Raw genomic sequence first — 26849 nt, forward strand, 5'->3', positions numbered from 1 at the left:
TATGTATTTTCTTGCAAAGCATATTAATCAGGTATTTCCTAGAAGGTGCAATGATCTGAGTAGGCATGGCACACTATTTTCTTTAAAACACAAGCATTTCTAAGTGTTTTCCTTTTTCTTCCCCAGAAGAAGAAACAAGAAAATATCCTTCTCTCTTTTGTAAAAGTTGTTTGGTAAGAGAATAGAATACTTGTGTAAAACAGCCACTTTCCTTTGAGCAGATCAAAGAGTGTGCTGATGAACCAGTTGGAAAAGGTTACTTGGTTTCCTGCTTGGTGGATCACCGAGGCAACATCACCGAGTACCAGTGTCACCAATACATCACCAAGATGACAGCCATCATTTTCAGTGATTACCGTCTAATCTGTGGCTTCATGGATGACTGTAAAAATGACATCAACATTCTGAAATGTGGGAGCATTCGGCTTGGAGAAAAGGTATCTACTACCCTGCCTTCACCAAAGGGGTCTTACAGACTCGATGAATGAAAAGCTTTGTATGACTGGCATGGAAAACATTTAGGGCTAGAGGTAGACTTCAAGTTGAGGTCCAGACAGCCCCAATATCTAAGGCGCTAGTTGGCCTGTGGGTACACTTCATCTGTTTGTAACAAGATGTTTAGATACTGTATGGGGGAGTGGAGGAATTAATATCTGCCAAGATTAGTGTTAGCTTCAAAATGCAAAACCAGCTGCTGGTTACCTATAACGTTCCTCTAGAAAAGTATTCAGTAGTCCTGTGGGAAAAGTAGTTGGATTAGGAGAGACTCAAGTTCTCTAACCTTTCTTTGCATATACCTCACTGTTGCCATAAAAAAATTACTTAGTAAGCACACCAGTATAAAAGAAGATAACGTATTTAAAAATTTAAAAATTTTAAAATATAGAAGGTACTTTTAGCTTCTCAGAAGAAAGCTACTCTGTAAATGTGATATATGTTATGTTCATCTCAGGAGAACTAGTTTTAGTAAAGACAGGAAGGAAAATAACTACCTAGGTTCTTCTTCCTTAATTATATCTGATCTTATTTTTGTCCTTATTAGTCTGTTGTCCAGAGGGTCACAATGGAGGTTCAGCCAGGTTAATGCTGAATTTGTTTGCTTAGCAAAAATGAAAGAACTCCTGAAAAGTAGCAGATGCCAGTGGGAGAGGTAGTCTGAGACCTATATATGGCATCAGCTGTTAATTGCTGCTGCTCATTAATCTGCTGTTTAGGAAGTACGAGAGAAAACAAAATCCATTTGTGCCTTTGCCCTCCGTTCAGAGCACTGTGACTTGCAGGCTTCCATCCCTGACTGGGGGGTGTGGTGTTAGAATTCTGGAACTGCACACACCAGTTCAAATGAAGGTTTGAGTGCTGGTTATTGTCTGGCTGTCACCAAATACCCTTTGCTTCATATCAGCACAGAGCTTGCCCTTTCACAGGGAACCTCTGAGTTGGTCTTGAGAGCGCTGTGAACTGGCATACAGCTTTCAGGCAGCTAATGAAAGGCCAGTTTTAATAAAGAAGGGTGATTCTTCAATTTCCCAGCACACTGTAGAAATGGCACAAAAGCATTTAAGTCACCCTGATAATTCAGGAAGCGCCTCTGACTTTATTTAGGGTGTTGAGGGTTATATCCAGTTCCAAATCTCGCTCTTAAAAATCTTCATATAAGTGTAACAGACACACTTTTCAGGAATCAATGATGACACATTTTCATTTTTGTGATTAGTGATCCATGCTGTAGAGCAAACCATTACAATTCACCTCTGTTTGTAGTAGTTCTTCCCTATTGCCCACCAAGATAATCGCTGGTTAGCTTCCCACTAGCAATCTGAATTGTCAGTGTAAAACCTGCCTTCAGCTGCGTGTACAAGTTACTAAGTCTGCACTGACTTGAACCATGGCAGCATATAATAGTGCCAGAGCCCAAAGCTGTGACAGTGAGGATTGATTTTTCAGCTTAGTTAAAATAACAAAAAATGTTTCCATGGACCATCCAAATGCACATTTTTGTCATTTTCATCTTTGGCTATACCGGCCAGTTAGATGAATTTCTTTTTACTCCAGACCCCCACCCTAGCACCCTAGAATGACTCATGCCTGCAGTTCTGAAAAAGCATGTTCCTTTCTATGTAATCCACCCTATTGCTACAGCCAAGTTTAAAAATGATAGCAGTCTGTCCTCAGCCCTTCTTTGCCTTTTTCTAACTATAGTTTACTTCTCTGAAGCCAAGTTATTTAGTTTTGAAAATTATCCTGAAAATTTATAAAGTCAACTTCTGACCACAGAAGAGAACACACTCATCAGTTTTAAATTTGTTGCCCTGAAGCTTGCAAACTCCTCTGTGACTAGCTTTGAACTCACCTCCAAAGGTCAGAGGAGAGTGGTCATGGTTAATCTGTTTATACCCTGCCTCTGTATGAACATATAAATGTCATAATTTCAAAACTATAATGATTTTTTCAGAATTTTAGAACAAAGACTATATATTTAATAAAACCTTTAGAATTTTCTAAATAAATATTTTTAAAATGAAAAGGCAGATCTCCAAAAGTAAATGTAAATAATTTATATCATTTGAAGAGAAAGCAGAATGTGGCATCCAGTACAGGAACTTAATTGCAGACAAGTGCCCCATATTATTACTACTTTTATACTTTTCACACACTAGTTTTATCATTTTATCCTTTTCTGCTTTTAACCAACTACTTTGAATAGTTCAGACGTTCTTTTTCTCTCTTTACCTATAGAGGTAGATCACAGAAGACATTACAGGTGTTGAAATGGAGAATGGTTAATAGCAGAGATGAAAACTGAGTTCTTGCCCACCTTTTTGTGATTAGTGTTATCCTTCTCTGGTCTTTCAAAAAATTTTTTTAATAAGGCAAGGTGTATGGAGAAGAAAAAATATTACCTATTGAACTGCTAAAAACTGATCGGGACACTAGTAATAGTTTTAAGACAGACATTTGTCTCACCACAGTAGAATTTTAAAAATTCATTGTACGTCCATTTACAGTATAATTTGTTATTCATATGTCAAGCCTGCATATTAATAACTTTTTAAAACCTAACCCTAAGTAATTTCATTTTCTTGTAGGTAATGTGCTGCTGTACAGTCCCTTGCTTTCATTCATATTCAGTAATAACCCTACAGTCTTCTTTGTCAAATATTTGCATACATTTCAGTTGTATAACTCAAATGGGCTGAACTGAAAAGCTCAGAGACTCTGGGAAACTGAGAAGAATTCCTGAAATATTTTTATTAGAAAAAATTATCTAAAATGATGAATGAAAACATCTAATGGAGGTGATGTTACGGCGCAATACTAATATGTGGTGCTACAATTGCTATAATTAAAATTACATCTCAGATTCCTTAGAGGATCTCAAACCATGGTGCTGGTGCATTTAAACAGTTGGAAACCCTAAGTATACAGGGAAACACTTAGACTCATTACAGGGAAATCATTTCTTTACCCTATGATGTCAGAACTAAAGGGTAAGTCTAAATCGTAAGTTGACTATCATGCTATTATTTTCAACCTCTTTTATATGATTACGACCTAATTGCTAGCAACCTCTCAGTAAGTTATTATGAGCTACTAAAATTTGGTATAGGACATTATTTCATTAGCACAAAATCATGTTTATAATAATCTCTTATAAACTGTAAATAGTAAGTGACTGATACGTTTCCAAATCTTTGTTATCACAGGTTTGTTTTTCCTTTGGGAAGTGGAAATGGGTAGGGCTTCTAAGTGGGCCAAAGTCAGACACATTTTAGTGTCACTCATAAATTAGGAAGAAAAAATAAGCCTTACTCTGAATTTCTGGGGTTGTGTCCACTTATCTCTCTGTCCTTATCTTTTTGTCACTTGTCCTTCAGAGTTTTTTCTCCCTTCAGAATTACTCTCTAAAAAACTTTTTGCTCATCTCAGGTTTCTAAGCATTGGATGGAATCATAAAGCTAGTGAGAAAGTTTGAGGTACAGATAGAAAATAGGAAGGCACGAGAATCTGCTAGTATAGTGTGCTTCCTGATCTTTTTTGGATCAGAAAACCTTTTGAAATTTAATGAAAGCTATGAACTCTCCTCAGGAAAAATATACAAAACCCACATACAAATTGTAGGAGTTTCATAGCACTCCAAGATCTAAAAAAATAAATGGTGGACTGTTGGCTAGGTGCCTTATGTTCTGCAGCTTGAACGAGTTGATAAACTCCTCTAGGCCTCTGTTTACTCAACTGCACAATAGGTATCACAGCTCGTAGCCCCTTTTCACAGGTATATTAGGAGAGAACATGAAAATTTTCATGAAAATACTTGGAAATAAATGTGCTGTGGAACAAATCCTATTACAACAAAATGGAAAAAAACTCTATACTTTTTTTGTTGAATTGAAATTTTAGTAAAATAGATGTTTCCCTACCTAGTTTTAGGAGTCTTATATACAGATGATTTCATAAACATGGTATTTTACTGTAACGAGATTTTATATACACGTGTGTGTGCGTGTGTGTCAGTAAAATGATAACACTGAATTTTCTGCTGCTTTGGTTTGGTATATTTATGGATATACCTGTCAAGTTTTTGAAGCATATCTTCTGAGTATAGAAAATTAGGACTCTTGAATAGAAAATGTTTAGGGGAAATTTTTCATATTTTGAACGATTGAGTGCTTGTGGTTGCTATGGGCTAGATGCAATGTACAATTAAAGATAATTGGATGGTTTTAGGAAAGCTCTCAAAAGCAGTTTGTATAAATGGTGGTAATCTTGTTAAATCATATTAAGATAAATCCAGAACATCAAAGTGAACATTACACTAAAGATTGGGATCTTTGCGGACAGTATAAAATAGAAAAAAGAGAAAGAGGGTCTCTATAACATTTTCACAATGAATTTTGAGGTTTGTTGTTATTTTTTAAACTTGACTAAAGCGCTATTATTTGAGAAATACCTAGCCCTTAGAGGTAAATGAACAGATATTTCTGCAGTGTTCTATCAATATTGACATGAACTATGATCACTACATTGGGCTGATGTAATTTCTTTAAAATTTTCCGACATTTTAAACTCTGAAAAGTCAGGTTCTTGTTTCTAGTGCAAACTAAACTGATTTAAATTTCCCAGGATCTTTATTTTCATTTATAGCTTTCAACTGTTACATTCTTACCAAAGATTATCGAGGGCATTTTCTGTAACTTTCACAGTGTGGTTGGTTCTCACCCTATTTCTCAATAGAACATTGATAAACAATTGTGTGTTGAGTTGGTTTTTTTGGTTTTTTGTTTTTAACCAAATGATGTTTATTTGATGCTCATGGTGGTGAGAGTTTTTAAATGTTAGTATCCTTGCTGTTTTAGGATGCACATTCACAGGGTGAGGTGGTATCATGCTTGGAGAAAGGCCTGGTGAAGGAAGCAGAAGAAAGAGATCCTAAGATTCAAGTCTCTGAACTCTGCAAGAAAGCCATTCTCCGGGTGGCTGAGCTGTCCTCAGATGACTTTCACTTAGACCGGCATTTATATTTTGCCTGCCGAGATGATCGGGAACGTTTTTGTGAAAATGTGAGTCAGCTCAGAAACTGTTCTTCTTTGCTTCGTTTTCTTCCTAAATATTTTTTTATACTCGATTCCAAAATTAAACCAACACAAGCTGTCACATGTAGAAAAGTCACTGAAATGGAAGGTGGAGTTGGTCCCAGGATAACAGAAAGTTGTCTGGGTACTGGATACGGCTGCTCAGCCTTGATAACATCTAGTTAACACTTGGCTTCGAACAGTCTCCATACGTTGTTTTTTCTACTCTATCTCACTTCTCAATTTCAGTTCTTGAAAGTCTGTTTTATATATAGGAATCCTATTTTACCAGGGAATCCCATTCACATATATTCCATGGCTAAAAATTGGCCATATTACGTATTTATATTTAACTACTTTTGGCTAAGACGAAGGAAGCAGCAGGTGGCTAACTTTTAAAACCAAATCCTTGGTTACTACCTGCGTACCCTATAGAAGAACTTTCCAACCCTTTAGGCAGAAATAATCTCCATCTTTACCGCAAAGGACTGAGTGTGACTTGTGTACACTCCCACTCTGCCTGCTGTTTTGAATTAATAACTTTAACTGTCAGAACCACTGATCAGAGCCAATGCTAGAGTTTTATTGACTCTAGCATAAAGTTGTAAGAAGAGAGACTCATTGACACTTCTCTTGGTTTCCTAATTAACAGTATGTCTGGGAACACATGACAGTGTATTCAAATACCATGGGAAATTTTTTTTCATCTTTACTGCAATCATTACTTTCTTTCAAAGGCTACTAAATTTTATAAATGGCTGAGCCATGTGTTCAAAGGTAGTCATCATTATAATAATTTAACAGAAAGTTCTTTATAAGATTGTGGATATTGCCCAGTGTAACTGCTTAGCTAGTGATGATGATGATGTTATTCTATCTTACAGACACAAGCTGGTGAAGGCAGAGTATATAAGTGCCTCTTTAACCATAAATTTGAAGAATCCATGAGTGAAAAAGTAAGTATTACTTTGAAACAAACCAGCATTTTATTCATTTTCTTAAAAGCTTTCTCAAATCCTCTCATACAATATTCTTATAAACTCATACCAAAATATAAAATACTGATACAGCTTGTCCTTTTCAGAGGTAAGAGACTTGGCTTTTAGTAAGAAACCAAAGCATATTTCACTTAAACCAAAAAAATTAAGCTTCTCGTGATATCTGGACTTTGGGACACCAATGGGGAATCAATTTGGGGAGTAAAACCAGAGAATTTTATATCAGAATTACACTGAAGCCATCCCTATGTACTCAAGAAGTTTAGACTAACCAAACCAATATGCTTCATAGATAATTAGCAATTTAATTTTTCAGCACCTGTCTCATTAAGCTTTCTCATTACTGTTAGTTCTTTGTCCCTGGATGAATGCAAGAATCTTCCATGACTTTTGAAAGTCGTTATTTTTGGCTTTGCTGTCCTGTCACTTACTTTCCTGTGCAGCTGAAGAAATGTTTCTCATTTCACTTCCTTATATCATTTAGTATTGAATAATTATATTTAAAAAGTATAGAATGGAGCTTCCAGAGTGTTATGTCAGTTGCCACTTTCATTCTGGTGAAATTTACTTTAGGGATATTGTTGAAGAGGAAAAGAATACTTTGTCAAGTTAATGTATTAGAATCTACCAAATATTTATGTGTTTTGGACAGTTGCTATTGTTGCAACAATCAGCAATTCACCATAGAATTCCAGGCTTTCCTGCTCATATACCCCTACTTCTTGCTACACTAGTTCAGCACACTTGTGCTCAATTTTAACCAAACTTAAACATAGACATTTTGGTAACTACTGCAGTTGTTTACTGTACTTGGCCATGAGCCTCTGCTTGTCTTAGAGGTACATGTGAACGGCTCAGCCTCCTGAGTGGTCTCACAGCTCCCTTGGTACCCTCTTTTCTCAGTGTCGAGAAGCACTAACAACCCGCCAAAAGCTGATTGCCCAGGATTATAAAGTCAGTTATTCATTGGCCAAATCCTGTAAGAGTGACTTGAAGAAATACCGGTGCAACGTGGAAAACCTTCCTCGGTCCCGGGAAGCCAGGCTCTCCTACCTTCTGATGTGTCTGGAGTCAGCTGTGCATAGAGGTAAGAGTTAATTTCTTTTTATCTTTTTCACTCCTTTTTGGATCATTTCCTCCTATGTGGGCTCTTTTGAGTACACTTGTACCTTGTGACTCAGGAGCCTTTCTTTGTAAGCAAAACTCTAGGCTGAAGTCTTGGTATCCCTAAGTCTTATTGAAGCCCCTTCCTCTTAACTGAACGGCCCTAAATTTTGTTTTTCTTTACATTCCAGCTTTTTTAAAGTAAGTTATATTTCTCAAATCCAATTTAAAATTTTTAAAATGCATGTCACACAGCAATTTTAGGAGAGTCAGGGAAGCATAATGATTTAGCATATGAGCTTTGGGTCAGAGAGACGTGACTTCAGTTGATGGCTCTATCACCAAACTAACTGCCTGGGGACCATTATTTATGTTTCTTAATCTCTCCAAACCTCATTTTTCTTATCTATAAAACAAAAATATATTACCTGTGTTGAGGAGTTCTTGCGAGGATCAAATGAGGTTTTTTGGCATAGCACGTAACATACAGTAAGTGATGAGTACTGTTATTATTCTAACAGTGTTGATATAAAGAAATTAAGCAGTGAAAGAAGGAAGGATTACCTTATGAGGTCAGACTCAGGGTCTGTTCAGTCCAAAAGTCAATCCCTGATAAAGGAACTAAGAAGGATGTATAAGAGGTCAGGGTCATTCAGAAAGAACATTTAACATGGACTATAGGATGTAAAAATGAAATTCCTCGCTGTCGAATGAATGATGCTAGGACAATTGCCTAGTGATTAAAAAGTTAAGTGGAAAAAGATCAGTTGTTAAATAAAACTCAGAACTTTTTGTTGAATTTTTTTCTCATATCTGGGTAGTGAAAGACTCCTAAGCTTAAAAGCAATGGAATAGCAACCAGAGACCATGCATGTTTGGTATTCATGCAAACAAAGGACTTTTTGGAGGAAATTGGAGAATTTTGATTATGGTCTGGGTATTTGATGAAATTTTCTTGAAATGTAAAGGTGGAGATTGTTGACTACTAAAAGCATATTATAAAGCAGTATGCATAACATCTAATTTTGGTATTTAAAAAATAGTTAATCTCCTTAAACTGCAAATTAACAGGAAACACAAAAAGACTCAGCAAACAAATGGCCAAAGGATATGAACAGATAATTCATAGAAGTTATACAGATTTTTAATACTAAAAAGTCTGACCATGTGAGTGTTAGTAGGATGTGAAAGAACTGGAACTACACTATTGATGGGAATTTTAAATTTCTACTTCGGAAAATAGTTGGCCAGTTTCTTAAAAAGTTCCACATACATCTAACTTATGACCCAGCAGTGTAAAGCCTAGGTTACCCAAGATATATGAAAGCATATATCCATATAAACTCTTGTGTATGAATGCTCATAACAGCTTATTTGTAATAGCCCCAAACTGGAAATAACCCGAATGTCCATCAGCAGTTTAAGGGATAAACGAATTGTAGTATAGCCACATAGTGAAATAATATTACTTAGCCGTAAAAAGGAATGCACTGTTGATTTGTGGCTGAATCTCAAAAAGTCTGAAAGAAGTCAGACACACAAAAAAAAGAGTCCATAGCATATCATTCCATTTATATGAACTTTATTTATATGAACTTCTGAAAAATGCAAACTAGTAAAATAATCTGTAGTCACAGAAAGCAGATCAGTGGTTGCCTGGGCATGGGGTAAGTGGGTAGAGAGGAAAGGAAAGGAGGGATTCTAAAGGAACATGTGGAAGCTTTTGGAGTTGATGGTTATATGTTCGATATCTTGATTGTGGTGATGGTTTCATTGATGCGTACATATGTCAGACTTATCCAATTGTATGTTTTGAAAGTGTAGCTTATTATATGTCAGTTATACCTCAGCAAAGCTGGGGTTTTTTGTTAAATTTCATAAGTTTTCCCAGATGGCATTGACAGCTCAAAGAAGAGTTGGGGAGCTGTAGTGAGTATTTGAAGTGAAGATTTTTCCATAAGCTTAAAGGGTATAAGCCAGTAGGGATTTTCCTGGCTTTAATTTTTACCCCAGTAGTTATCTTATTGATAAGACTTCTGTTGGCAAAACATATGCATTACTAGTTCAGTAGTATAAAATTCTGTATAAGGCAGAACACTGACAATGTAAACCCTAGTCTTTGGAGTATTAAACTCATTTTATGCTGATAAAGCTTTTGCTAAATTCTCTGCTTTTCAGTCTAGATAATAGTGTGACTGGTATATTCTAGGGAAAAACTTGTACTTTTAATATGTGGTAATATCTGATCCTGTAGCTCACCATCCATAATGTTGTGACTTAAATCCTAACAGGGCGGCAAGTGAGCAGTGAGTGCCAGGGCGAGATGTTAGATTACCGCCGCATGTTGATGGAAGACTTTTCTTTGAGCCCTGAGATCATCCTGAGCTGTCGGGGAGAGATTGAACACCACTGTTCTGGATTGCATCGAAAAGGGCGAACCCTGCATTGTCTGATGAAAGTAGTTCGGGGGGAGAAAGGGAACCTTGGAATGAACTGCCAGCAAGCGGTAAGGACAGATTTTCCACTGCCATTTTTAATGTTACATTTTATCAGCCGAGGAGCCTCTTCCTGACACTGTCCCAGCTTATTTATCTGGATCATTTGTGACATCACAGTGAACCTTAGGTATTAAGAACTAGACACAAAATACCGTTACTTCAGGCATATCAGAGTAAAAACGTGGAATTTGCTGCAGAGCAGAAGTTTGAGCTCATAATAAATAAAAAGAGCTATACAGTAAACTTAAAGAAATAGATAAAATGCGTTGTTTACTCGAGTGTTTAAAGAAGAGATATCTGGCTAGATTGTATTTACTAAGGCAAACCAGGTTCTGGTAAATCAGAAAAGGTCTTCCAGCAAAAGAGAATGTGCCTCTCCCACCCCGTTTGATTGAGTTGAGGCTGAAAGAGAGCTGAAATGAATTGAAACTTTCTAAGATTCTCTTCGTGTTACTGATATGCAGCATGGCATGAATTCCTGGCCTGAAGGATCAAGAAAGCATGTCGTTTTCAAAATCCCACCATCTTTTCTTGTTCAACAAGGGCAGCTGTGCATGGGAGGGTCTGTCTTTCTCTACCGCCAGACTCTACAGTCAGTTCTGTAAAGATAGTTGGAAAAAATTAGCGTGCTTTGCTTGAGAAAATAAAGTTGTTCTTGATCCAAGGTTCATAAAACAGTTGAGTAACTATAGATCAGGTACATAATATAATTTAACAAAATATTATAATGGATACAGTGCATCTGTTTCATTACCATTATCCATGTTTATTGCTTTTTACCGAATAAGAGTCTTTGAGCAATTTACAATACGAAATGTAACAGTGGCATCCTGTACAATGAATTCTGTGGTTTCCTATACATTCCTTTAGGAAGCACAGAAGATAGAGTTTAGCCTTATACTCTAAATTAGAAGGTTGAGATTCTCTCCTAAGTGAAACTTCAGAAAACTGCAATTCATTAGTCTCTTATTTTCGTTGTTGGCATTTTTTATTAAAAAACTGAATATTAATTGAATTTGATTTTCCTGCTAATCAGGTAAAATCAGAATTTTACAGTCTGAAACACAAAATTTCTGTAGTATTTTGACGTGGAGTAAAATTTCATCTTAGCTTCTATTACTCACCCTGACCCAGAGTGGACAGTAACTTACACATCCCATAGTGGGAAAAATAGACAAATGTCGCCTCTTATCCAGAATACCAAGCCTAGCTAGAAGGAAGGCTTCTGGATGTAGTTCCTCAGGAGCAGTCTTTGCTGGTGGTTGTCCTGGGAAACTTCTGTGACGATGTGTGTGCCTGGGCCCCAGACCAAGAACAAATCAAGACATTTCATCCTTAATGCAGCATGCAAAGGGGAGGGTGGTGGTCAGGAATAAACTTATATTTTTACTGAGGCTACACTTTGTCCTAAGGTGTACAGAAAAAAGAAATTAGTTTGATTTTATTTGGAAGCATCTAGTTTACCTCCAGGACTTTTTGAAATTTAGCTTGTTGAGAGAGAAATAAATAGCACCCACCTCATGCTTTGTGCCCAAAAGAAAAGTGCTTCCAAACCTAGAGGTTAGCCTCAAAAGGTAAAATACGTGGTTTTGTCCACATTAAGTTTAGCTAAGTGGGCAAGAAACACTTCATTTTGTTTTTTATGGACCTGTGGTCTTCAGCCTTTGCTCACAAAAATTGAAGATAGGTGATCCCAAGGGAGAAAGTTTTCCTTAGTCTTCTGCTTCGTTATCCATCCTCAGTCAAATGGAGGAATGTTTTGTAATAATTTGCTTTTCAAAGTTTCTTTCCTTGATACAGTAGACTTCCATATTGGTCTGTGGTTGACCATTAATTTTCCCTTGTTCTCTGCTTGGTGGTGCTTTGATTTAGTGATCCCTCAACAAATAGTAAAGCAAATAAATAGTGAAGCATAAGAATAATTATGATTTTAATGAGTATATACTCTTCCAAATACACTGTGATCATGAACTTAAATTCTTTTCAGTTATGGCTGAACAAATCTGGGCCCAGTCTCTCCTAGGCTAAGGAGACTGCCGTCTATTCTCTAGACTAATTTTTTGGAAGCATTTTCTCACGTTTTCCTAAGCAATCGGGGCAGGAATAGATGTATCATCATGTAATAGTTCACGTACTTCGTGTTTATTTCCCACACCGCTGTCACTGGATTCCAGAGTAGCAGTGATCCCTTGAGGCTTTGACCTCGTAGAGTCTGTAGGGCATTCATTGTCTTCTTTTAGAACCTGCAGTCTGGTACATGCACGGAGAATTCTCAAAGTTTGCCTGTCAATCATGGATATTTAACTGATAAGTTCTTAGAGGAACTTCCAGACTCCCATGATGCTTGTAATGTCCCTCAGAAAAAGAAGTAAATATTTTGGTCTTTGTCAGCAAATTAAAATTGGTAGTCATTTGACAGTAGTAGTAATCTTCCTACTAACTAACCACTGCATTTTGAAGCTTCTCCAAATTGCGCCAAGAATTGGTATAAATAAGTTCCATCCCAGAATATTAGATATCTTTCATACTTCTCTCATCTTGATTGTTGACTTCTTTTAGGAGAGACGAAATTGGGTTTTTCTTTTGATCTTTGTTCTCTGATCAAGTATGTGATGGGGTCAGTGCTTTCATATGAGCCTCTATAGGATTGTAGGTCAAATGTATGAGGATCAGAGAAGGCTCCTACAGAGGCTAAATCAATGACACAAAAAGGGCTCCAATTCTTTAACTTGGAACAAAAGGAACCCCAACCAGAAGGACCGTAGTTTTCAAATTTGCTTTGTGTTATTTAAGATTCCCACCCCAAACACCATCTGCTACCCATCTGTAGTAATAATGATCTTGTACATCTGTAAAATGCTTTGCAGCTTACACAACCTTCTATATTATTATTCTTCCTTATAATTCTTTGCAGTTAAAGAAACTGGAGCTTAGAGGTTAATCAACTTGCCTTTGTTCTCAAAGCTAGTATCTGGCAGAGACAGAACTATTAATAGAACTCAGGTTTTCTCATCCTTAACTTAGAGCTTTTTCATCTGTGCCCCAACTGCTTTCTCCTCAGACAGGAAAAAAAGAATCTGAGGCACATCTTCTCATGCTTTCACTTTATTCTATGACAGAGTGTGGACCAAGCAAAAGTAAATGTTAAAGAATATATCCTCATTTTCAACTGCATAATGACAAGTATTTTTCTGTATTACTTGTAATGAACCAGCTCTGGTTTATCTCTTGGTTATATAAAAAATAGTTGAGGAAAAATAGGAAATTATAAGTAATATTCTTGTTTTTTGTAACTGGTATTTCTTGCAACTGAAATCTCACATCTCTTTTTAATAAAGCAGAGTATACTTGTTTTATGCCATTGTCTTTGCAGCAGAATTCAAATTCTAGATTTTTAAGACCAAATTAGATCTCAAACTGGGAATGTCTTCTGTTTACTCTTCTCCACTCAACTCTGGCTTGGCACTGAGTGTCAGATTTAGTAATTTGATTACCAGATGTGAGGAAAGAGGCAGCTTTTATATTGTAAGGTCCTCTTGTTTTGCGCACATCCAGGGATGGTTCAGACAGGTAGGCAAGCTATACCTACAATGAGTTAAACAGAAAAACTTGCAAAGTAGAGGAACTAGTTGGAAAGTATTTGACAAGAGCTGTTGAGCTCGGCCAGTGACAATTGTAGTACCTTGTTAAGAGTACATTGTGATATACCAGACTGAGAACTGATTGAAGACATGACGTTGCTCATCCTAGATGTATAAGTGACTTTCTTTCTTCCTTCTTAATTTTTCTTAATCCAGCTTCAAACACTGATTCAGGAGACTGACCCTGGTGCAGATTACCGCATTGATAGAGCTTTGAATGAAGCTTGTGAATCTGTAATACAGACAGCCTGCAAACACATAAGATCCGGAGACCCAATGTAGGTTATCTTATATGTGGTATTGTATTGTATTTGGCAGTGCAGCATGGGGAATATATCCCCAAATGACTTTCCGACGGTTTAGCAACTTAACTGAAATTCTGTTAAGCAGGAACACATACCAGCTTTTGTTAAAACTAGTATTGGGATTGAGACTCTGCCTCATCCATGATGTGGAGAAGCTAGACCCAGCATTGTGATGATGTTTGTTGACAGTGACTGAGCATGTAAAGTCCCAGACATTAGGTCACTGAATAATCCTACTTAATGGTCAAATAAAAATCAGAGAGAAGAACTCGCAGGATAAAATGAAACATGCTTTGGCTCTATACTTTTCATCCTATGTGTATATTGTCTCATATACACTGGGAACTTGATAATTATTAGAGAGTAATTAATTATAATTGAAATAAAACACAAAATGTAGTGGTTGGTGGGGGTAATCATGGACAAAATGAACTCTGAAGTTATATCCAAGATCTAGGAAAGCTGTAAAATGCTATAATAAAGCATTTGAGTCTCATGTATTGGTTTTATTCCATATGATGTGCAAACAGCTCTTAAAACCAGGTTGCAAGTAAGAACAGGTTTTCCATTCTGCAAAAATCTTTATAGCCTGCAGCCGGCAGTACCCAACTGTGTTAAACAAATGCAGTCCATGTTTCTCATCATTCTGCTGTGCATATACTCCAGATGTTCATGCTGTGGTAGGAGGTTAAAAAAAAGGTCTTCTTCCTTGAAGCTCTTTGTGTGGTTGGTGGAGGTAGACAAACACTCTTAAGACTGATTAAGACTATTTACCAATATGAAAATAACTGTGTCAACTATTAAGGGGGCAGGGGAGAGGGAGGAAGGAGGGAACTGCTACAGATTAAATAGATTTGAGATACTGTCAATTAAATGCAGGTTATGGACCTTTTCTGGGTCCTGATTTGAACAGACGTGAAAAGGCATGAGATAATTGGAAAAATTTGAAAGCTTAAAGGATATTTCATGATATTAAGGATTTTTAGATTTACTTCTTTGGTAGATAATGGTACTGTGTTTTCATAGTATAGAGAAACATGCTGAAGTATAATATTTACAAATGATATGATAGGGTATCTGGGATTTATTTCAAAATATTAGCAAGGTGGGTATAGGGTTAAAACAAACTTGGCCATAGGTTGATAAAGCTATGGGAAGGGAAGATGGATATTATATGATTCTCTACTTTTGTGTGGTTGGAAGTTTCTCATAATAAACAGTTAAATATAAAGCAGCTGCACACAGCTCTTGTGTAAGCTGCGTCCTAAGTGCTAAGTGGCTCTAAAGTTGATAGAAGGCATAGGCACTGTTAGGTTGAGTTAATTTGAGTGACTCTCAGGAAAGTAAGTCCCTGATTGCCCCAGGAAAATAGCTAAACGGCTTTTTCTACAGACCAAGCAATACTGGTGTGAGAGTTCTGAATCCATTGTCAGAACCTTCTCTAGTTACAATTTCACCCCTATTTTATGCCCAGGATCCTCTCGTGCCTGATGGAACATTTATACACAGAAAAAATGGTGGAAGACTGTGAACACCGTCTCTTAGAGCTGCAGTATTTCATCTCCCGTGATTGGAAGTGAGTATTTTGTTTGGTTTGGTTTGGGATTTTTTTGGCCACGCGCCATGTGAGATCCTAGTTCCCTGACCAGGGATCGAACCTGTGCCCCCTGCATTGGAAGCGCAGCGTCTTAAGCACTGGAAGTGAGTATTTTGAAGCCATAGTAAGGTAAGCCTCAGCCTGTTCTCCTGTGTAGTCACTATCCCTTGTATTTTTAAAAAGTAATCAGTAGTAATTTGTTTTTGTTAAGTTGTGGGATAGCTGACACTCTGATCTCCAGAAAAACCTCTTTCTGGCTTTCAGAACAGTATCTAAAAGCAGAGACAGCCCCTGCAGGTCTATTCCCAAGTGTCCCCATTAACTACTACATTGAAAGTCAGGGTCACGTGTTTCTGATACCACAAACGTCTATCTAGAAAGAACTTGGGCCGCTGTGGGGCAGCAGGAGCATCTTCAGATATGTCTCTCATGGTGATTTTTATTTTTATTGATTTGTCCTGGGTATGGGAGTTTGCTTTATTTCTTTTACTATTCAACATTATTGAGTCTATTCTGTCTTAAGAAGCTCTTCTCAATAAACGACAGCTTGATTCTCTTCTCCTCCTGTTAGCCAGAAAAAAGGAGGGAGGTAGATGAAATAGAAGTGTATCTCTTACGGTCAGAATAAGTCTTTCTTGGCTGCAATCCCTCCCTCTTTCCATGTCTTATTTTCTCTTCCCACCTCCAGACCAGGCTGTTCCTCCTGCCTCCCAAGTTCAGCTGCTGCTTGATTGTTTTAAGCCACTGTACTTTGGTCATTAATTATTTTTCTGGTGATTAATATATGTTTTACCCCCATACTTTACTGGAAAAAGATTACTTGAAGACTCAGTGTGTCTATTTCTGTTTCCTCAAGTTAACTCTTGAAAGGACTTCAGAAACTTGGGTGGGAATTTCCCTGTGCTTACTCTGGCTATCTAAACCGAAATAACAGAGTGTTTACTGAGTTTATTACCTTAAAAAAGTATGTTTTTTCCTCTTCTGTAATTCCTTCATCCATGATCAGAAGATGCTTCACAATCTTTAAAGCTACTTAAATATTAGCCTTTTTCCTCCCATTAAGTCGCCCTCCCCCCAAGTTGATAATATAATGTAGACAGAATGAAGTATCCATTGGTCTGATTTGGAGAGGCAGCAGGCTCATCACCTAATCCGCTGTCTCCAGAGTCAAAGTTAAATGTCAAGTTTTTTTAATTGATAAGCATGTTCAGGTAAACTAAAAATATAACTGCCTTACCTTGCATGGGAAGAAGAACTGGAACAGTTTTACTAGAAAAGAACTTGAGGAGGAGACTTTATCTTGTCCTTTCCTGATCTTAATGAACCTAGTATATCAGGTAAGATTGACTTTTACTCAGAAAAAGTACTGAGTAAAAGTTGTGAATTGCCTGGTGATCGCTACAACCCTTGTCTCATTTCAGCTAGGGCATGTTAGTGCTGAGTCTGTTATTGTAACGTTGTGTGCCTTACATTGCGAAGATACCTTTTTTTTTTTTTTTTTTTTTTTTGCGGTACGTGGGCCTCTCACTGCCGTGGCCTCTCCCGTTGCGGAGCACAGGCTCCAGACGCGCAGGCTCAGTGGCCACAGCTCACGGGCCCAGCTGCTCTGCAGCTTGTGGGATCTTCCTGGACCAGGGCACGAACCCATGTCCCCTGCATCGGCAGGCGGACTCTCAACCACTGCGCCACCAGGGAAGCCCGCGAAGATACCATCTTTGAGGCAGAACTTAAATCTTCTATATTAAGGATTAACAAACTTCTACAGATTGACCACTGTGTGTTCATGAAGAACAAAGTTCAGGAATGTACTTGTGCTTACCTCCTGTCTCCATTACCCTAGAAGTGATTGTCAGCGGGTACACAAACAAGCACCTTGCAGAAACCCTTAGCATGTCTTGGGAGGAAAGGTATAGTAAGAGTGGTTATCTCTTAACTCTTAACCTTACAGGCTGGACCCTGTCTTATACCGCAAATGCCAGGGAGATGCATCTCGTCTTTGCCACACCCACGGTTGGAATGAAACCAGTGAACTTATGCCTCCTGGAGCTGTGTTCTCCTGCTTATACCGACATGCCTATCGCACTGAGGAACAGGGCAGGAGGGTATGCACTCAATATTGACTTCATTTCTTCCTGTCATCATTTAATTCATTTGTTGTGAATTGTTGCGATTCCTATCATCCTAGGAAAACTTTGTTAGTATATCTCGCGGGGAGGGGTTGCTGCACTCCTAGAAGCTTCTTCATTCAGTGAGTGTACGTAGAATTGTTCTACCAGCTTCTTTCCATCTTTTAACAAAATGAGGGGACATTTCCAGTTTTTCTTAAAATTACCAAAATCTAAATCACAAATAGACAAATGCCGCTACCCTAACTGTATTTAGCGTTAAAGGTCCATTAGAAGCTCTTAGCCAAGGTGCAAACGGTTTTTAGGCTTCTGCCCTTGGCAGCAGAGCCCATAATGTGTGTCTTGATGAGGCCCCTCAGACAGCACACTCGCTGGAGCTACACCCTCCACGCCCCACTCTCTTGGTATTTGTCTGCCCTGAGTACTGCCTCTTGTTGGGATATTTGTGTCTGCTTGGCTCTCAGGTAACATTTGTTGCCTTCTGGTCCCATACTGACATGCTGCTTGCTCTCCAGGGTGGCCTTTTTAAGCCTTCTGAGATACTCTATTGCATATCAGCCCTGCATTTGTTACAGAAAATATAGATGGTATTATTTCACAGGCATGTTTGCAAATACCCCTTCTGAGCTTAATGCAAAAGTCTGACTGTTTAGGATTCAGAATGAGGAGACTCAGACAGAAAGAAATGTCATACTTTAGTTACTTCAGTATTAACCCAGTTTTTATTTTGCTGTGTAAGAAAATATGGAAATTTGTTGTTACTTTTTTCTTCATATAATGAGCCTGTCATTAATCACAGGAGCTCCTAAATCCTAGCATCTTGGTAGTCACTATAGTAGGAGGTTCCTTGTCTTTGTAAATAAAGAAAGAGTTGGAATCTGGTATGCTGTCCTTTTAAAAAATAGGCTTTTTTTAAAAATCAAGGTTAAAGTCACATAACATAAAGTTAATCATTTTAGAAGGAAAAATTCAGTGGCATTTAGTACATTCACAAAGTTGTGCAACCACCACCTCTGTCTACTTCCAAAATATTTCCATGCCTCCAAAAGGAAACTCCTATGCCGATTAAGCAGTTACTCTCTATCCTCACCATACCTCCCTCCAGATGTGTTGGCTTTTTTAGGAGGAGAGGCTGACTGTACCTGTCAATGACAGCTTTCTCACAACTCTCCCCAAAATATTAGTTTTCATCTGTTTGACCCTCTGCTAATTCTCATTAACTTATCTAGAAGAGTCGGGTTCTGACCTGAAGTAACTCTCACCTGCTTGTTCCGAGTTTAGGTAAATTTGAACTCAGTTCTCCTCACCCAAGTGTTTATTCTCTCTTGAATCAGACCCAGTATTCCACTCAACATTCATAGAGCAGTGGCAAATTAATTTTCCTAAACAAAAAACTCTCTACCTCATCTGAACAAATCCAGTTCATTTTTTAATTGAAGTATAGTTGATTTACAGTATTATATTAGTTTCAGGTATACAGCATAGTGATTCAGTCCTAATTCACTTTTATCAGGCTACTCTAAGAAAAGAATATTGTTTCATACAGTATATTAGAAAATGCCTAATGTATTTATAATCACATTCCTAGAGATAAAGGTGTTTAGAAGCCTCCTAGAACATTTTTATTCTGGAAGAGATTCGAGGTTTAAAGTTTGGTTCAAATAACTGTAAACTTATTTGTTATTTTCCTGACAACGGATTTGTTCTATCTAGTGTCTTTTGGTTTTGGTTTTGGTACCTTTGAAGTATTTTGCTTATTATTTCTCATGTAGCTTTCACGGGAATGCCGAGCTGAAGTCCAGAGGATCCTACACCAGCGTGCCATGGACGTTAAGCTGGATCCTGCCCTTCAGGATAAGTGCCTGATTGATCTGGGGAAATGGTGCAGTGAAAAAACAGAGACTGGACAGGTAGGTGACAAAACTACCTATTTATGGTGTAGTAATAATAATAATGTTCATGATTAACATTTTATATAGACTACAAACACTGTAAAATCCAGCTCCATCAGCTTCACAGGTGTGTGATTTGTTATATTAGTCACTGTTCTTTCTATAAGAAATCCTGAGGAAAATGTTCTCTTTGGTCTCTACAATTGTACTTTTCCTAAGCAGGTAGTTTGTTTTAATGTTATGGTTATTATGTTTTGTAATTGATTGTTTTCCCTCTTTGTGCTGCCTCTTAGAAAGCCTCGAGCCAAAGATATGGCGTGCCTTTAGCAGGTGTATTAGATTTTGTGGTAGGCATTTTGTGTACTAACTTACTACTGGCTTCATTCCACTTTCCTTAACATATTTTCTTTTTCTTTTCTCTTTTTTACTCATTTTTAATTGATTTTATCTTGCCCTTTTTTTTTCTTTTCTCATTTTTGTAAGCTACATTAGGTCCTTTTGAGGGAAGGCAGAGTATAAATATATACATCGATATGCGAATACTGATATGCATGAATAGTATGCTTGCCCTATGACAGTCCTAGAAGAGATGTAGAAATGGAATTATTTTTTCCATTTAGTAATTGATACAGTTGAGGCTCAGAGAAATGAAGGGTATTGACTTAACTTACCTAGAGCTCAGGTCTAATCCTAGCCAGGCATTTGTTCCATTTTATTATAACCTCTCCGTACAGGAAAGTGTAGAAAAGGAGCAGCCCCAAGAATTAATGTGCATGCTATAAATGGTTTCTTAGGATTTTGTGCCTAGTTAAAAAAAAAAAAAAAAAGATACGTTGTTGCATTCTAGCAAATTAGGTGGGAAGGTATCTTGTCTTTTAGATCAAGGCAGAGGAACCATGCAGTGAGGAATAGCTACTTATTTAAAGCCCCGTTAATACTAGAAGGAGGCATGAACGGTTCCATTTGTACCACTCCAAAACACCCCCTGGGATTAAACTAATGAAAGTCACATGTGCAGGAATTGGACATTTTTTAAAAGCAACATGATGCCTACTCAGATCTGTTGGGCCTGGGAATATCATTTTCAGCAGTCTGTTTCCTGGGCCTACTACAGTTCTGTCGAATTTATTGTTAGGAAATGCCATATAGTTTAGCTTTCTGTTGCCTCTGTCTAATGAAACAAGGGATATAGTCATATGGAATCCCATGAAACAGTTTCCTTTCATACGCCCTGTAAAGTAACAGTGAGAAAGCTGCAGTACATTACAGCCCATCACTGTGAAGCTAAACTTAGGAAGGGAGTCCATGAGTGGAATTTTTCCCTTAGCCATTTATCTCCTCCCAAAAGTTGTATGCATTTTCCTTTAGGGTCCCCCCACCCACCCCCTTTCTGGCTCTTGTATAATTCCCACAATCCTTCTCCTCGCTTCCCATTCTAATTCTGAAACAGAGATTCTTGCAGAATAGTCAGTAAGTTAAACTTGATCCTTTAACAGAGCCCTTTGCTGAGAAATAGCTGTTCATGTTCTTTGGGAAAGTAAGCTAATGTAAAACTTAAAACCTCTAAGTCTCTAAAAGGAATAGCAATAGACTGATGTTACAAGGTAACTCCAGCTCAGTTTCCAAAGCCCAGGTAAGATAGCTTTTAGATACTCAAACCCTAGTGTGCTCACTTGTTTTGCAGTTACCCTCAGAGGATCCTTTTATGTGGGTTAGGGTTAGAATCCCAGATTTGATTTGCAGGAGCTATCAGCTCTCTACTGTGTTTCAGACCCTGAAACTGGGTCCCAACCTACTCGCCCACGAAGAGTCGTAGAATATGCCATGTCTTTCACTGTGAATATTTTGTCCAATGATCATTATCAAAATGCAGATTAGCAGGGTGTTGACGGAATGGAGTAAAGGCCTGATAAGATTTTTAGACTCGGAGGACACCTGAACATTGATTCTTGTTGGACTTATCAGTTTGGCCTTCTGGAGGATTTGCATGGCTGCTGTACCCCCTTGACCCTCTTAACCACCCTGATACATCAAATAATTATCTTTTCAAAAATCCCAGTTTGGGGACTCAAATAAAGCTCTAGCATTCTGTTCAGTGAAGTTGTTTAAAAGAAAAGAAAAGGAAGACCACTGAAAAGGAAGTGGACACTGGTATCTCATCTACCCTTGATTATTTATATAACTGACAAATGCTAGGAGAGTGCCTTTTTATTTGCAGGAGCTTGAATGCCTCCAGGATCATCTTGATGACTTGGCTGTAGAGTGCAGAGATATAGTCGGCAACCTCACCGAGTTAGAATCCGAGGTAAGCAGTTTTCAGCTCATGGAAGGAGAGTGCCCTGTCAGCAGCCTTTCATTTCTTCTTAGTTCTTTTGTTTCGAGACTCTTGAGAGTTCAGATTCCCTGTAGAACAAAAGAAACCTTGTCAGATTCTCTGTTTGCTTTTTAAAGAAGAATATCGTGATGCTTCTTGAACCCCTTTCCTCATTTCTGTAGCTAAACACTGCATTTAGCCCTTCGGTTTTCTTCATAAATTAGAATTATCACAGTGACGAGACCAATCTTTTTTTCCCCCTTTAAGAAAAGATAACAGCTATACTTCAAATCCCTTAATCACATTCAAGAATAGTCCAAGCATTCCTGTTCTGTCATCCTTAGCTCTTTCAATTAGGTCATTTGGTAATGTTCTTTTGTTTTGTTTTTTTAACTTATTTATTTATTTATTTTGGGCTGCATTGGGTCTTCGTTGCTGCATGTGAGCTTTCTCTAGTTGAGGCGAACGGGGGCTACTCTCGGTTGTGTTGCGGAGGCTTCACATTGTGGTGGCTTCTCTTGTTGTCGAGCACGGGCTCTAGGCGTGCGGGCTCAGTAGTTGTGGCTCACGGGCTTAGTTGCTCCACGGCATGTGGGATCTTCCCCGACCATGGATCGAACCCATGTTCCCCCCCATTGGCAGGTGGATTCTTAACCACTGTGCCACCAGGGAAGTCCCCATTTGGTAATGTTTGTGTGTACACTGAAATAAAATAAAAGCCTGGGATTTGCAGTTAAACATGGAAGATTGAATATTATTCCATGTTTATCCCTGTTCCATCCTAAAACTCACTAAAGTACAAAAAATGAGATTAAAAAGAAACCTCATAAGCATAGGCATACTATTTGAAATACAGAGAGTATTGCCGGGGGCAGTTAAAATGTGAAAATTGTCTTGTAGGGCCAGAAATCATGGAAACAGGGAATAGCTATCTTTTTTTTATATAAGCCTTTTAGGACCATTTAAGTTGTCAAAATTGGCAATACATAAAATTACATTTCTTAGGGTCTTTTTTTTCTTTCTATTTTTCAAAAATGCATTGCCTTCTTTTATCTTGTGTCATCTCCTGTCTCATTTTCCTTATGGGCTGATGAGGATGTTCTGGGGTGTGTAACTCTTTAAAGGAAGATGTTATTTCAGCAGCTAATGCTGCACAGCAGTCACTCAGCTTGAAGGCAGTTAGCGTGTGTTCCCGAGAGGTAGTAGTTTGTCATCTGGTTCGAGGGCAGAATGATAGACGTCAGTTACTCCTGTTTTCATTTTGAACTGCTTAGCTTTGGGGAAAAATTCCAAAGGCTTTACATACTCTAATATTATTTTTTATTTTATTTTATTTATTTTTTATTGGGGTAGAGTTGTTTATACTCTAATATTATTTTTAAATATTTTTTTCTCCCCACAGTTCTTACTTGTGTCTTCTCTCTTGCTCAAGCACGAGGGGAATCTGCCTCTAGAAAACTTGCCTTTCAAAGTATAACGAAGGAGCGTTAGAGGAGTAGCGTAGAGCTGCTGTTCTGTCTGTGCTGGGGCTACCTAACCGAAATACTGGAATAGTTTCCAAATGTACATACTGGACTATTTACCCATCAGATGATACTGATGCAGAGAAAGAAACTGCTCCTCCCCCACCCCTGGCTCTTTCTAAAGCAGAATTACTGATATTTTAGCTGGAGAGGGTGTGGAGAAAAGGGAACCCTCTTGCACTGTTGGTGGGAATGTAAATTGATACAGCCACTATGGAGAACAGTATGGAGGCTCCTTAAAAAACTAAAACTAGAACTACCATATGACCCAGCAATTCCACTACTGGGCATATACCCTGAGAAAACCATAATTCAAAAAGAGTCATGGGGCTTCCCTGGTGGCGCAGTGGTTGAGAGTCCGCCTGCCGATGCAGGGGACACGGGTTCGTGCCCCGGTCCGGGAAGATCCCACATGCCGCGGAGCGGCTGGGCCCGTGAGCCATGGCCACTGAGCCTGCACGTCCGGAGCCTGTGCTCCGCAACGGGAGAGGCCACAACAGTGAGAGGTCCATGTACTGCAAAAAAAAAAAAAAAAAAAAGAGTCACGTACCAAAATGTTCATTGCAGCACTACTTACAATAGCCAGGATATGGAAGCAACCTAAGTGTCCATCAACAGATGAATGGATAAAGAAGATGTGGCACATATATACAATGGAATATTACTCAGCCATAAAAAGCAATGAAATTGATTTATTTGTAGTGAGGTGGATGGACCTAGAGTCTGTCATACAGAGTGAAGTAAGTCAGAAAGAGAAAAACAAATACCGTATGCTAACACATATATATGGAATCTAAGAAAAAAAAAGGTCATGAAGAACCTAGGGGCAAGACGGGAATAAAGACACAGACCTACTAGAGAATGGACTTGAGGATATGGGGAGGGGGAAGGGTAAGCTGTGACAAAGTGAGAGAGTGGCATGGACATATATATACTACCAAACGTAAAATAGATAGCTAGTGGGAAGCAGCCGCATAGCACAGGGAGATCAGCTCGGTGCTTTGTGACCACCTAGAGGGGTGGGCTAGGGAGGGTGGGAGGGAGGGAGACGCAAGACGGAAGAGATATGGGAACATATGTGTATGTATAACTGATTCACTTTGTTATAAAGCACACACCATTGTAAAGCAATTATACTCCAATAAAGATGTTAAAAAAAAGAATTACTGATATTTTAATCTTCTGCAGGATATTCAAATAGAAGCCTTGCTGATGAGAGCCTGCGAGCCCATAATTCAGAACTTTTGCCACGTAAGTGATGTCTAGAGGAACAAGGGTTAGGAACAGAACCAATTTCACTGGGGCTCCGGCCCCCACATGTATTGAACTCATCTCTGTCTTCAGCTCACATTGCTCCTAAGTGATAACCAACTTTCACCAGTTAAAGTTGAAAATGTAAACATCAAGAGGGGCCACCATCCTGGGAGATTTTATTTGCTTACCCCTCGTAGGTGACCAGATCGTTGGTTAACAGCACTTGCTGAGATGCCCTCTGTAAGGAAAGAGGGGAGGGGGGAACCCCATTTGTAGGGCTGAATTGCTTCCGATACATACAGCCGGGATTTGTTAACAATAATGTGGCTTCCCCTTCTAGCTCTCTCCTTGTACCTGATGTTGAGGGAATTCCGTTACTTTTAGTCACTCAACTACCTAAATTGTGGGAGTGAAACACACCCAGGAACCATAAGGATCTGACAATCAGCAGACAATGTTAGATGTTATCCCTAAAGCCAGCTGCCGGCATCATATAAGGAAAAGAGTTAAAAGACCTGCATAGTACATGTTCTTGTTGGAGCTTCACGCAGGGAGGGCAGCTTGCTGCGTAAATTTTATTCCCCTGAGTGTTGGTCCTTTGTAATGTCTCAGACTTATTTTGACATAATTTGTGATGTGTCTTATTTGTAAAGGCTCTAGAATCAATCTCGTTTGCATTTTTTGTATGGGCTGGGGTGCAGGCCTTGTTCATTAATAGTTACAAAAGAAGTTTAAACGTGCACTACCTTCCCCAGGATGTGGCAGATAACCAGATAGACTCTGGAGACTTGATGGAGTGTCTCATACAGAACAAACACCAGAAGGATATGAATGAGAAGTGCGCCATTGGAGTCACCCACTTCCAGCTGGTCAGTAACACCTGGCACATCCTTCTTGTCTTGACTGCTTGGATGGTTACTGAATCCCTTCCTCTTTCAGAACATCAGGGCACCTCTTCTGTGAAAAATCATTTTTTCCAAATATCTGTTCAATGCAGCAGCCCAAATGTGTATCAGTACACTACAATCTAATAAGCTTTTTTTTCTTTTAAATCATACTACCCAGGTCTGGCATTTGAATAAGAAGGTTAAACCATAGTCTCCTTAGTTACCACATGTCTAAAGGAAGTATTTCTGATAAAGCAAGCACTTCCTTCCTAGAAGGGTGAAATCCAGTCATCTATGTAAAATTGACCTCTTCTTGGGGCACCTAGCCTCCCTGACTGCCGTCCCCACATGGTACTGAGGCCCTCTGGACTGTGGGCACTGGGAGACATGGGAGAACAGACAGACCCTGCCCTTGTTGACTTGTTTACATTCTTGTGAAACAAAGATGCAAAAATACATTTACAAATAAATATATAGTTTCAGGTGAGCCTGTGAGGAAAAATAAAGCAGTGTAAGGCCTGCAGGGTGATGGAGAAAAGGGACTTGAGAAGGAGGTATTTGAATAGAACCATCAAGAAAAGTGAGGGAGCAAACCACGGGAAGATCTGGGGGAAGAGTCACAGCCTGTGTGTGACTAGAAGCTGGTGTGCTTGGAGCAAAAGATGCCATGGGGAGCTTAGCAGGTCATGAAGTCTGAGAGAGACAGTGTTGTGCAGGCCTGAAAAGCTAGCCGCTGCAAACGGTATATGAATACACTTACGCCCAGCGCTGCTGATTAGACCTTGTCACAGAGCTTCTGATTTTCTTTTTCATCATCTTTTTTAGGTGCAGATGAAGGATTTTCGGTTCTCTTACAAGTTTAAAATGGCCTGCAAGGAGGACGTGTTGAAACTTTGTCCCAACATAAAGAAGAAGTATGTAGCTTTTCATTGATTCTTTCGGCTTCCCTAAAGTCCCTCTTAGCTACTGAATGAGCATCCAAGATGTCAGGCGGCCTGCTGCTCTCTGACAGGATTAGCCCTGCAGGCCTCCTACACCCTCCTTTGGTAGTATGGCCAAACACTTGGATTGTCTAGACGTATCCTCTTTATAGCAGCCTGGAGCCACACCTGGTGGTGGTAGTTTTGATATGGAGAGCCT

At 38.7% G+C, this 26849-nt stretch overlaps 1 protein-coding gene across 1 annotated transcript in view; it reads left to right on the forward strand.

Moving 5' to 3' along the window:
- The window catches only part of GLG1 (golgi glycoprotein 1), a gene marked incomplete at its 5' end in the record, with an annotated part of 144002 nt that overhangs the window by 98817 nt on the left and 18336 nt on the right, over positions 1–26849 (forward strand). The window contains 13 exons of the mRNA XM_079723874.1: positions 222–437; positions 5355–5558; positions 6455–6526; positions 7472–7655; positions 9964–10178; positions 13968–14089; positions 15591–15692; positions 17662–17815; positions 19612–19749; positions 21950–22036; positions 24757–24819; positions 25578–25691; positions 26535–26623. Of these exons, the coding sequence (XP_079580000.1) occupies positions 222–437; positions 5355–5558; positions 6455–6526; positions 7472–7655; positions 9964–10178; positions 13968–14089; positions 15591–15692; positions 17662–17815; positions 19612–19749; positions 21950–22036; positions 24757–24819; positions 25578–25691; positions 26535–26623 (1760 nt within the window). The remainder of the gene's footprint in view (positions 1–221; positions 438–5354; positions 5559–6454; positions 6527–7471; positions 7656–9963; positions 10179–13967; positions 14090–15590; positions 15693–17661; positions 17816–19611; positions 19750–21949; positions 22037–24756; positions 24820–25577; positions 25692–26534; positions 26624–26849) is intronic.

This window comes from Hyperoodon ampullatus (genome assembly GCF_949752795.1).
Source record: "Hyperoodon ampullatus genome assembly, chromosome: 18".
Taxonomy (NCBI): domain Eukaryota; kingdom Metazoa; phylum Chordata; class Mammalia; order Artiodactyla; family Ziphiidae; genus Hyperoodon; species Hyperoodon ampullatus.